General features: G+C 43.7%; 1 protein-coding gene across 1 annotated transcript in view; it reads right to left on the bottom strand.

Annotated features, from left to right (window-relative positions):
- Positions 1–644: 644 nt before the first annotated feature.
- LOC147717744 (histone H3-like centromeric protein A) overlaps positions 645–13,850 on the bottom strand; it is a 176,846-nt gene continuing 163,640 nt past the window's right edge. The window contains exon 5 of the mRNA XM_086924526.1: positions 645–3,781. Within this exon, the coding sequence (XP_086780652.1) occupies positions 3,647–3,781 (135 nt within the window). The 3' untranslated portion in view covers positions 645–3,646. The remainder of the gene's footprint in view (positions 3,782–13,850) is intronic.

The raw sequence follows: 13,850 nt of genomic DNA, 5'->3' as shown, positions 1-13,850 counted from the left end.
CCCTACTTGGTCTAAGGTACTTACCTCTGCCAACTAGAGACCCCCAGTTCTAACAGTGGGCGTCTGCATAGCCTATGTCCTTCTGCTGCAACTGCCCTTTCCAACGCTGTATTGGGTGTTGTGATTGGTGCTGTGGTTCCTGAGATTACCCGCCTCAAAGGTTTGGGATCTCTCTTTATTATATTAGTATGGATATATATATATATATATATATATATATATATATATATATATATATATATATATATATATATATATTACTACTATTTTATGTACCTTGGGACTCCCACTTAGACGACGGGGAATTATTCAAGCATGTGAATCTATGAAAGACACCAATACTGGAGAACCACAGTTTACAGGTAAGTAACTTTTGTTCTTATGAGCTGTGAAGGAAGGAGAGGAGAATACAAGATGAACACGAAGCAGATGCCACCCACTCATAAGATAAGTAAAGGAATAACTGGTTCCCGGCAGAGTCTACCTGTCTGGGGTGTGCACAGACTGGAAGTATCTTCAGCTGGGCACTCGGACTGAAAGGGCCTGGCTGCCATTTAGAGATAATTATCTATCCTCCTAACAGTTCAGATCACTCAGCCTTCTAATAACAAATTGTTAGTAAAAGACAATGCAATACAACAATGTGAAATACTCTTACATGTTTATTGACTTTAGCACAAAAATTTACAAATTGAAATCATAATAGGAAGCGGAAAACAGGATTAAAACAGTTATTAGAATCAACTTTTACCTCTGCATGGGTCTGAGAAAAAAACCCTTATTGGATAGAAAACCTAACGCCACTGATGTCAAAAGCAGACTTTTTGCATGTGAAACAGCATATTTACAATGGAGAAAGCACGAGTCTTACTTGGGATTTTAGTAAAACTACTAAATAAAACTGATTATGGAGGGTAAATAAAACTATACCTAATAGATTAGCTGTGCATGTGACTCCAAACCAAGAAAGAAAAAAAAACAAGGTACTGTACAATTAGTGAAAAGATTCAAATGGAACAGGTACACACTAGATAAAAATCGTGGCCATCTTTGAGTCATCAATTTTACTCCAATCAATGCATCAATAAAAGAACTATGGTAACATTTCAAACTTGTTTTCCTAAATAAATGAGTTTAATAACTAACCTCTGGTTTACATAATGAACAACTAATTGATAGCATTTTCAAAAAACTAAAGCACACCCATGATTCCAAATACACTTTTTGCAAAAAGTATCTGAAACTCCATTTTTTGGTATACAAAACTTGAGCTTTTACTGCAGTTTCCAAATTAGGAGACAACATTTAACCGGGAATATCCTGTATTGTAAAACGGCCACAATATTTATGGATGCCCTGCAATCGATGTTTGGTTTACAGTGGGTAATATTTCTGTTTCTCCATGCTTCAAGGCATTCAGTTCTTTCACGGCCACTTTCTCAGTAGCAAACCCTAACTTGGAAACCGGTCTCTGCACACTCAGAGGAAGCATTGTTTTAAATAAAATAAAAAACGAAACATTTTATTACTTTATACATTCCACCATATCAGATACACCCCACCACCCCCGCCAATAAGATGAGGAATTATGGAAACATTTTTTCAAATGTATAGGGTATCCAGCAAAACTACATGATGGATATGAAAACTGAAAACAAGCTATGGGCAAAGGCCTGCGGCTGTTCCTCCATAGCAGCGGAGGAGCGTCGCCTCCCACACTACTACACAGAAAGATTGAATGGTAACAAAAGGATTTTCTTACTATTTAATTTTTTCCGGCTTTCTGCCGAATGGAGAAGGCAGGGCTAGGCCAGTGCTGCTGATTGGCTGCAATGACGAGTGGCTCCTTCAGTATGAATTGCGCATGTCAGTTTGGCCGGCTACCTTGCTATGGCCAAACAAACTTGCACAATTCAAACTCTCCAACCCAGCTTTCCTTAGATAGCTGGGTTGGAGATCAGGCACAAGCCTCCCGTGCCTTTCAGAGAGAGCTTAGGCAGCCTGCTTCAGTCAATCCAGATGCTTCAATCAAGCTGCTTCACAGCATGAGATCAGCATATGCATTGGATAAGGCAGTTGGCTGTGTGACATCACCTTGTGCTTGGAGGAGTCTGGAGCAGGGATTGGAGAGGATCGAGGGCATTCTGCAGGATAAGGTAACTTTTATTTTTGTTTCTTGGATGTTTATTTTAATGTGTTTGAGTGTAGTTCTTTGATGTGTGTATGTTTTAACGTATGGAGTGATGGGAGCACAGAAACTACCACAAGGAAGAGGGGCAGATAGAGGCAGCAGTAACTGCTGGCTGTAGAAAGCAGTAACTGCTGAAGAGACAGGAAAGTAGAGAAATGCAGGTGGGACATCTGAGAAGGAAAACAACAACAGCTAGTCGTGCAGGGCAAAGCAGGAAAGGCTCAATCACGAGGGTAGCAGGCAATGGAGCACTGAATAGGAACAACTGATTGGAGACATAAAAAGCAAACACTAGGACTAAGGGACAGCAGAAACAAGCCCAAGAAGACTAGACTGGAGGAAACAATGGGAGTAAAAAAGTAGCAACTCCTCAGGAGAAAAGAGACTTGGAAATAAGGGTCTCTGTATCAGTAACAATTGAGACAGCTTACAAGGAGAGAGGAAATTAGCACATGCCAGACAGCATGAAAGGAATAGCTGAGAAAAGAGGAAGAAACAGTCGGGAAACTGACCAAATTGGAACTCCTACATGCTAGCATTTTGTAAGAGCGAAAATGGAAATGGGGAGCATGAGGGGTCGCATAGTGCAGGTGGTAGGGAGAATGTTAAACATAAGTACATAAATTATCGAAATATAAAACTTGAAACTAAAAACATAATTTTTTCCAGTCTGGAATAAGTCGAGTTGGAAATTATTTGAACATTGAACATTAAAAGCAATGCAGATCCAATGCAACCATCAACTGCTACCGTAAATAATCTAGAGGACTACAATAGGTTTTCGTTTCCTATAAATTTAAAATCCTAGAATGCAGAATATAAAATACATAAAACCCATTTAATTAAAATGTCAACATATCTAAAAAGTCAATCTATACATTTCCTTAATGGAGGAAAGATTCAAATCGGTGGGCCAAAAAATGTAATTGCGTTGACCCACCACAATATGCAATATAAAAATTAAAAACGGCGAAACATGCGGACTTGAATGGCACAACAGTCTGCGGCGTGACTGAGGGACAGGAATTACTCTTCAAAACCTTTTCACTATGAAAGGTTATTAGGAGATGTAAGGAGAAGCAAGGGGCTGTTTTACTGTGACTCCTCTTCGATCACCTTGGGTCAGTTAATATCAGGGTAACCAAATATATTCATGGAGTTCTTAAAAGATGGCTTCTCCATCAGTCATATTGACAGCAATGGGCCATAACCTTTTACTGTGGTTTACATTCCACAATTTGGAATGAAGTCTTCTCTTCAGTTCAGTGCGCTTCCTGGATTTTCGAATTGCCGGAGGTGGTCCATAAGGCTCGTCTGGTTTTAACAGTTCTATCAGGGCCTCCGATGCTAGTAGAGTACCTGGCCTTTGCCAAAGTCCCACTCTTTGCTTCACCACAGACTCAACTTTAAAAGTGATGCTCATTATGGTTGGTTTGATCCTATCATGGTGATGGGTCATGTAAGCATGCCATCAAAACCACGCAGACGCCGCGCCAGCTGTATGTCTTGAACATGTAATGTCTTCCGTTTGGCATGGAGAGTGCAGTAGTGGGAGTCCTGGAGCAGAAGCACCAAGAATGCCTCAGAAGCCTGAAAGGAAAAAGTCAACAAAGTGTGAGGATATGTGACTGATTATCAAAGATAAAATTAGACCAGAATAAACCAACAGGCGAAAAGGGCTGTCAAAAGAGTTGGAGATCTGTATAGTAAAAAGGAATGTCAGAAGAGCAAGACGGACAAGGTCTAAAAACAAAACCAAACAGACATCAATATTGAGAACAAATAGGAGAGTTGTTAAAATGAAGGAGCAGAGTTGCATACCTAGGCGAGAATAGCAGGACACTACAAAAGCACATAAGGATGACATAGCTTTTTTACAGCGGTTTCAATTTGCCTTTGTTCTTACCATACTGCGGCCTGAATCCTGGAGGCCGCTGGAGGGTCAGCGGCATGGTGCTCCCCAGCAGAATCTTACTCTGCTGTATTGGGGCACCAATGCTCCACACTCCTAGGTTGGCAACAGTGGAGTCAATAATGAATGGAACATGTTTTAACTAGTACTCTTTGGAGAGAACTACTTGCAGTCTTGGAAACTGTTAGATGCTGTTGGGGAAGGGGGAGGGGGGAGGGGGGCAAGGGTCAAACAAGGGCTACGGGGCCTGAACAGTTGCAGTTGAGCTCATTTACCTCTTATTTGGTGTCTGTTCTACTAAGGCTCTGCAAACTGGGCCACGTTCAACCCTTTCAGAACTGGAATCTCCGTGACCACGATGGCAAGCAGTGAATAGGCCACTCTCAAGTAACACTCTATCTGCTTTTGCAGAAGTTACTGAGAATCAAATTAACGACATCATTAAAACCATTAAATCTGGATCAGCCTTAGACCCATGTCCCCTGAACACCCTTCGTCCGATAATGGATATGGTGATTCCAGTTATAACTAAAATATGCAACTTAATGTTTCATACAGGCATCTTTCCAACCCACCTAAAGAAAACTTTATTAAAACCTCTCCTAAAAAAACCTAGCCTAGATAAAACAGAATTGAAGAACTTTAGGCCCATAGCTAATCTACCCCTCCTTGCAAAAATAGTAGAGAAAGCCATGAATGTTCAACTTACGGAATTCATCGAGCAAAACCATCTTCTCGATGAATCACAATTCGGTTTCCGTAAGTTTCATGGAACGGAAACAGCGCTTATTAAAGCGGCGGATGATATCCGACTAATTAGAGACCAAGGTGGTGCAGCACTCTTGGTGCTTTTGGATTTATCGGCCGCCTTCGACACGGTTGACCATAAGATCTTGGTCAGCCGTGTCGCAAGGATGGGCGTGCAAGGCCTAGCTAAAAATCTTTTAGCATCTTTTTTGGCGGAGAGAACCCAGGCCGTCACTCTGGGTCAATTCAAGTCCGCAGAGCTAACACTGCCATGTGGGGTACCACAAGGTTCATCCCTGAGTCCGACACTTTTTAACATCTACGTGTCGGACCTCGCAAAAACCATCAAAGCGCACGGGATGAACCTTACCTCATATGCTGATGACACCCAGCTGATCCTGGCAGTTAGACATGATGGGGAAACAGTAGCAGAAAGTTTCAGAACAGGTATGCTGGCCATCGGACATTGGATGTCAGCAAACTGTTTGAAACTAAACTCTGAGAAAACGGAGGTGGTCACTTTTGGCCATCTCAGCCCCAACTGGTCTCCATCATGGTGGCCTTCATCATTTGGAACTTTGCCGAAACCAGCCACAAAAGTGAGAAATCTGGGCGTCATTTTTGACGACAAATTAAATTTCATGGCCCATGCCAATCAAACGGCTAGTATAGCATTTTTTAAATTACGCTTGATAAGGAAGATTCTCCCTTTTCTCCCAAACAATGTCGGCAAAACTTTGGTCAGTTCCTTGGTCCTATCAGCATTGGATTACTGTAACGGACTGTTTTCCAATGCCCAAGTTAGGGTCATCAAGAAAATGCAAACAATTCAAAACGCTGCAGCCAGACTTCTTTCAGATACCCCCAGATTCAAGCCAATAGCCGAGACCTTAAGAAGTTTTCACTGGCTCCCCGTTAGGAACAGAATTAAATTTAAAACATTATGTATTGTCTATAAAGCGCTACATCATCAAGCACCCCAATTTTTTAGAGACAACCTTGTTCATTACGCTCCCCCACGAACACTTCGTTCTACAACACAGAATGATTTGGTGGTACCCCGGACCAAGTTGGTCAACTGGGGAGACAGACGCTTTCTGGTCACGGCCCCAAAGCTGTGGAACACTCTCCGCAATCTATAAGATCCTCCCCAACCCTCATCTCTTTCAGGAAGAAACTGAAAACTTGGTTATTTAGCCTCTAACAAGTTAATAGAGTAGCACAGGAGAGCAAACATATGTACAGCGCCGAGACGCCTGTGGGCAATTGTTCGCGCTTAACAAGTGTTAAAAATAAATAAATAAATAAATAAATAAATAAATAAATAGGCTTCTCAGATAGGTTGCCGATCACACAGGAGTTCAATAACGGATTGTCCAATCCATTGCTTAACTTTCATGAATAAAAGTACTTTTAAATGCACTAGAGCTAAATACTAGACAAGATCAAGGGAAGATGCAATGTTAATACACAGACCAGGCTGTATCTTTACTCGCCGTCTCCCTGGTTCCTCCTCTGGTCTACATGGTTCCCCTCAGTTTACATGGTTCCCTACAGGGCCAATGGAGTAGTGAGATTGTGACCATTCCTCCTACACCGTGGCAAATTGCACTCAGTCTTAAAGTTCATGTGCAATTGTCACTGATTGAGGTTTGGCTGTCCAGTCCTTACCACCAGTGGTGCATTCAGTCTAGTCAGACATCCACCCCATTCAGTCTCCATGCCTCTACATTCTCTTGCTTCTTGGAAAGGACTTAACCAGCAGCTCTGTCAGGCCATTGTCAATGGCTGTGGGCCTTTACCCAGCAGACAGGTCTTTGGGGAGGTTGCTGCTTCACTTATCCAATGGCTGCAGGTGTCTGGGACAGCAGTACCAACAGTAGTCAGGATCGCATACTGAACAAGGGGGGAGGTGCTCTGTACTTTTCTCCCACTTGAACGAATCTCGTCACAGCGATGCAGCCATGCACAGGCTGATCTCCTTCTGGACAACAATTCTGCACTCTGGCTTTACCACTTCTAAGAAATTCAGCTTCCGGTCACGCTTCTTCTGGACGCTAAGACTGAGTGCAAGCAGCGATTCTTCTGGGCACAATGGCTGTGCTGGCCATGATGATGCTGGTCAGAGATCGGACCATGCTTTGTTGATCTTGAGGAGTCACAGTTCCTGCTAGGAACCGCTGGTGGAGAGACTAACATCCCAGCACAGGATACAAAAGTTTGTTATCCATAGTCCTCCTCTTTTGGATATCCTACCAACCCCCTGTATCGTGCTGCACCTCACTCCTCCTGGACAGTATCTTCTCCTGCAGGGTTGGTTGGTCCCTTCCCTTTCTCAGCAGGCTGACTTCCGGGCGCTACAGGTCATGTAACAGCTCTTCTACCAAAAAATAGATTCAAGTGATGTCCCCTTACCTCAGGCAGGCACCAACTCTGGTTGCATAGTAGTCCTATAAGTGCTCTATGGTGTACTTCCTTTCCTTGTCATAGATAACGAGGAACTTGAACAACAAGTGGGGTCCACTTTTATACAGCAAATGCAAGCATGGAATGTATAACCACTGCCTGAAATTTGGGAACTGGTTTAAGATGGTTCTTCCATCAAGTGCCATTACCAGGCTGCTCTTCCGACACAGTGTTTAAATAGCTTTTACCAGGAAGGGTGTCTCCAGCCTGGAACACCCACAACAGAGACAGAAAGAGGTGTCAGCATCTGGCTGATATCTTCCAAACTGTACTAGTGATCAGAGAAAGACTAAAGCTGGGCTTCACCTAATGGGGTCTCCTTCACCTTACCTTACATAACAGGGTCTAAAGATCTACCCTTCACCCCTTGCCATTTACTAAATGGCAATGTTAAGGAAGATAGATCAGAAGCCCCTGCCTCAGCAAAATACATCAATGAAATTCTAAATGAGCCTGGTTTCTTCCCTCCAGCATCAAGAATATGAGCAATACATGCCCGATGTCTGGGCACACAATTGTCACCTCCACCTTGTACAGCAGGTCGGACTTGGGGTATCCAAAATAGATGCCACAGTGGCCTGCATTACTCTGGCTTATTCCCACAAACAATGCCTTAACTACGCCGGCAACATACATGCATTCTTCTTTCACATGGGATGTCAACGCTAGGATCTGGGTAAGAACATAGAAGCAGAACTTAACGAGTGGGACAGTAGGTCTCGAATGACAGACAAAAAAGTCTGGTCTCAACTATGAAGTCACAAAACATGGTATACTGCCACCACTGCTCTGTGCAACAACCACAACAGGGATAGTGATCCGATGTCTGTCAAGGAGGGTCCAACCCGGCAGGTAACACGACAGGTCTAGGGCCTTAATCATTTCAATCATTTCAATCATTTCAAGGGACAGGCCTAGGCCTCTATTCATGCTAGATTAGAATGAGGGTGTGGGCACAATCAAAAACCATGATACCAGATACTCGCAGATGGGCACTTAGGAAATGGGAACACAACTATACATTGTGCAGGAGACACTGCTGTTTCCCACGAGCTAAGGTCCGGTATAGCTGTTGCAGTCCCGCTATCTCACCTCTCAGCGCCAAGACACCTCGGCATTCAAGCGCTTTAAAAAACGTATCCTATCATGACCATACTATTTGTAACATTTGTTCTCTCCAAGAGAAATCTCCATTGATAGTCATAAGCACTGAATAGTCCCGCCCACGTGCAGGGATCCCGGAGCACTTCTTTATAATATATAATTTTAAGTGCAGATTTTCGCCTTTCTTCAGTAAGGTCTGGTGAAACACGTAGGACATTAATGTTGTGCAACCTATAAGGAAGGCTATATTGGCCAATTGCTTCAGCTTGCAATTTAAAAAAGGTAATAAATATATAAAAACAGGCACATTGTTGGGACTTGTGTTATTTGAGTGATTAAATCTCATTCACAAACCTTTTTTAAAATAGAAAAGATGAAGGAGGAAAGGAAAATGTAGCCTTATAGGCTGGAGCTATGTAGATATGAAAAGAGCATGTGCATCTTTAAGGGCCCACCAGTATCCCATCAGGCCCAGCAGGTGGCAGTCATCTCAGTTCTTTTTTCTGCCCCCTAGTAACAGGATCTTGGAGCACTCAGCTCGGCCTTTTTGTCCTCAAAAATATCACTAAGACATTGACAGCTGTTTCTTGACAGATTTTATCTATTTCAGTGTTTTTCTGTCATTTACTGACAAAAATTTTATTTTCCTTTGTCAAATAAAATGCCATCCTTACTTGACAAGAGAAAAAAGGCCAACTTTAGAACCTGATGACCTTTGTATTATCTGCTTCCCTGAGAGTCCTGTTCCTGACAGATGTCGACACTGCAGGACCTTTTCCAGACATACCATGAGGGTCAGGGAGAAGATTCGCCTTCATGGGTCAGAAGGGCGGTGTGGGAAGCAACAGGCAGAGTCTGAATGTTGGACATCGCAAGGAGAGGGTCAGTCCTCTAACAGGGCTCTTTCACCTTCTAATTCAGGCAAGGGAGATCCAAAAAGGGAGACCACAATCAAAAACGGCACTGTTCCAGGTTGACGTTCCAGACAAGGTACAGTGCCAACATGATTGCTGTCGAGAGCAGGTACAACATTGAAGAGGAGGCAAAATTTAACATCGAGACATAGGAGGCTGACATCGAAGGGTACCACGATGTTGAGGCGCAAGAGAAGTTCAATGTTGAGTAGTCTGTCGATGTCGAAACAAAGGAAACACAAACCAATGCGGTGAGAGCGCTGGCAGTCGGAGGCAAAGCCTATGCGGAGGGGAGGAGCACGGAGGTACGAAGTCTGCGGAGCTGGCAGGAGATCCCTGCATCGGCGAGAGGCTTGCGAAACCGAGGGGCTAGCAGGAACAAAGGTCGGAAAGGAGTCATGGCGCCAAAACTAAATACAACTTCAAAAGCTGCCGCGAAAAGGAAAGCCGCCGCCGAAGCTGCAGCTGAAGTCGACGAATAAGATACCCATCAGATGAAGCAGACGCCCCCGGTAAGGAGACACCAACTAGGGAGTAAAGCTAAGCCGGCAACTACCCCTATTATCGATATGCTAGTTAAAATGGTCAAAGAAAAAGACCCTAAAGCTGGTGTGGTGTCTGTGGAGAAGGGGCAGGAAAAGGCGGTTGCAGAGGCCATAGCAGGAGTGGGTGCTGAGGGGGGGTGGCCGTCATACCTCCCCCTCCGCCAGAACTAAGTGTTGAACCCCTCACCAGCCCAATAGAGACTAACCTAAAGATTGCTGGGGAATCTAATGGGAAATCTAATGATTTATTCTCAAAGAAACGGGCAATAGAGGTTCAGGAGGGGGTAGGAGAAAATTCAGAGGCTGTAAACCTGTGCGCAAATGAGACATCGAAAGATAAAACGGAATCTGCAGTTTCTCAAGAAGGTATTCTTGATAATACGGTGAACCACCCCGGTCATGAAAAACTAACTGATAAGGATAAGGAAAAACCCCCTAGCGAATGCTTCTTTTCTGTTTCAGCAGGTGGTGAGTGGTCGGAGGATGATAGCTCGGTGCAGGGAGGAAGTAACTTGGATACAGAAAGTGAGCCAGAACATGCTCCTGGGCCTCATATCTGCAGCTAGACCACCTGCGGGGATTAAAATCCAGGAGCTTAGCTGGGACCACTCGTCGGCCACTCATTTACTTGGGAGCCCGCACGGGGAAGCTGCACAGATGTCCCTCTTAGAGGTGATACACAAGGAGATCCTTGCACACAGGGAAAAAACTCGTCAGGACAGCCGCAAGGCGCAGGCTGCTGTAAGAAAAATGCAAGGCGCGGTAAGGAAACTGTCTAAAGTGTGTGTCAACTTAGGCGACCGAGTGTCAAACTTAGAAGAAAGAGTGGTCTCAACTGAGGCAGAGTCAGCTGCAGCCAGTACCAAGGTGGATGCCCAAAGCGATCAGATAACGGACATTCAATGGAAGCTGGAAGACTTGGAGAACCGGCAAAGGCGGAATAACCTCTGAGTGCTAGGGGTACAGGAGGGGGCTGAAGGGTCGGATGCGAGAGCATTTGTCATTAAGCTCTTTGAGAAAGCATTTGTAGATCTACCAGGTTGGAACTGGGCAGAGGAGATACAGCGGGCGCATCGTACCCCGTTTAAGCCAAAGAGACATACAAAGGAAGGGGACAAGCCTAGAGAGATATTGATATTCTTGGGCAATTTTTTATTGAGACAAGCAATATCGGAAAAAGCAAGACCAGAACTCAAGAAAAACCGTTGGGGAGATATCGTTTTTTGTTAGGCCCGACTTCTGCCATATAACAGTTGAGAGGCGATGGAGATTGCGACAGTTAATTTTACCTTTTCAAGCTAAAAAGATGCAGGCTTACTTGATCAATCCGGCGCAACTAAAAAATAATCAATGCTGGCAGAACATTGTACTTCACATCTGAGGTGAAAGCTAAAGAATATTTGGACTCTTAAGGGGCATGAGTGTGATGAAATAGCCCTCTCCTTTTGTCTTTTGAGTAGTATATGTATTGGTTTATTGATAAGTATCGATAAGACGGTCAACGGGTTAAATGTACTATTTTCTCAGTATGGTACTATTGCTGTATGAAGCGTGGTGTGTGGTTACCCTATGGCATTCAGTTATTAAGATAATTATCAGCAGTTCATTTTCTATATCCAGGGCATGGATCTTATGAACGGTTTTGAGAAACTTCATCTCCATCGCTTTAATCGACTTTCCATCACGTGCACAGACTAGGTCTGAGTGCCTTACTTGAGTGGGTGTGTGGGTGGTGGGTGGTGGTGGGGGTGGCAGGGGAGGAATGGAGTGGGGGGTAGGTGGGAAGGGAGGGGGGGGAGGGAGGAAAAATCAAAAAATTAGATGTTTTGGTATAAAAAGGTTTATGGTTTCAGTCAGAGAGCTTCAACAACATTAATCTATTAATCAAGATTATGTCCTTTATATTATCAGGAAAAGATAATGTTAGTTTATGTCACACATTAAAATCTGCTCCATCAATGTCGCTGGGCTAAATGACTGGAGAAAGCGTCAGAGATTGTGTCACTTTGCCAGATATAATAATTTGGACATTCTTTGTGTGCAAGAGACAAACTTGCCATGAGCTAGTAAAAATGTATTAAATATTAGGGGCTATGAGATATTGGCCTGTTCATCACAGACTTCAATGGTCAGGGGGGTGGCTATTCTTGCCAAACAAAATCTAGGTGGGGCAAAGAGAGTGATGGCAGATGGCTCAGGAAGATGGGCAATAGTAGAACTGACCCTTGGATACACGTTGTGTACAGTGTATGGCTCAAATTATGATGACCTGGAAGTCTTTGATATCCTAGAGGAAGAGCTAGTAGATTGGCCGACACCGATTATAATGTGTGGGTACATGAATATTTCGGTGGATTGGAATAAGTTAGGTAGCTATTCAGGATCTAAACCAAAAGTGTTTAGGGCGTTTACCTCACTTATGAGATCGCATGGCCTCGAGGATGTGTGAAATGTGAAAAATCCTACTGAACCAGGCTTTACTTATTTCTCTTTCCCGCATCGGAAATACTCTAAGTTGGGCTATTTTCTTCTCTCTTCAGATACGCTCTGTAAAGCTAACATAATGAAATTGCCCAAATACATCTCTGACCATAACCCACTGATTCTAACATGTGTGGTAGATAATGTGGAAAGGCGGCAAACAAATTGGTCATTTGAGAGAAAGCTTCTTGCAGACGATAGGTTTGTGAAACATATAAGGCAATGGACAAAGGAATTCTACGAGATGAATCGGTATAGTGCCTCTCGTAATATAGTCTGGGAAACGTTTAAGGCGTCTCTGAGGGGGGAGACAATAAGCTGCTCAGCAAGACTAAGGAAGGAGGATAGGTTGAAGGTTAAAACCTTGATTATGGAGTTGGGCATAGTAGAAACACAACACATTAAAGAGATAGGGCAGGGGGTTGATGGTCAGGCAAGCTTAAACAGAATGGCCATCATCAAAGCTGATCTCTAGGGGGTAATGACTCAGAAGGAGTCTAGAGAATATCAGTCCTCAAGGGCGAAGCGATACGAGACCGGGGAACAGGCAGGAAGAGTGTTAGCACTCCGGATTAGGCAGGAGAGATCTAAAAATCTGATCTCCAGTATACAGGAAAACGGGACTGAATATACTGAATCGAAGGAGATTCTGAAAGTTTTCCAGACCTTCTATCAAAAATTATATAATGAAGAGGGTGGAGGGGCAGCACAAAGTCCAATTCTCGAAGATGATGGCCCAGAATTAGATAGAAGAAGTAGGGAGATGTTGGAATGTGATTTGACTCTGACCGAGGTAAAGACGGCGCTTCAGGAACTAGCTGCAGGTAAAGCTGCGGGACCTGATGGGATTCCCCTTGAAGTTTATAAGTGTTTAGAGGAGGAAATTGCCCCAATTTTACTGGATCTATTCAATGGAGTAGTGTGTTCAGGGTTAATTCCTGAAACCTGGAGACAAACATCGTCATATTTCATAAAAAGGGCAAACCCAAAAACAATCCAGGCTCATATTGCCCGATTTCTCTTAATTAATGCAGACACAAAATTATATTCTAAGGTTTGGGCGAAAAGGCTGAGGAGGATCATTGGTCGTTTGGTCTCCCCGTGGCAGCATGGGTTCGTGCCAGGTCGAGGCACCACGGACCATATAAGATGTGCTATAGCACTATTTGATGCCCATGCTGCCACGGGTGGAGATATGGCCATGATCCTTCTCAATGCTGCGAAAGCATTCGATCGTGTGACCTGGTAATGTCTGTGGGGGATCTTGGCCGGAAGAGGGTTTGGGAAAAAAAGCTTCAAGGCAATGTATAGTGACCCGATTGCAAGGGTTATGGTTATGGGTCAAAGCTTGGATAAGATAATAATCAGAAGGGGAACCCGACAAGGATGCCCCTGCTCTCCGATATTATTCTCGTTGTATATCGATCTTTTGATCCAAAAAATGTTGATGTCTGAACAGATCATCCCGGTGATACTTAATGGCCACACTA

Source organism: Lissotriton vulgaris, chromosome 5 (assembly GCF_964263255.1).
Source record: "Lissotriton vulgaris chromosome 5, aLisVul1.2, whole genome shotgun sequence".
Taxonomy (NCBI): Eukaryota; Metazoa; Chordata; class Amphibia; order Caudata; family Salamandridae; genus Lissotriton; species Lissotriton vulgaris.
Note: the sequence above shows the minus strand (reverse complement) of the source record. Positions and strands in the feature narration are given on the sequence as shown.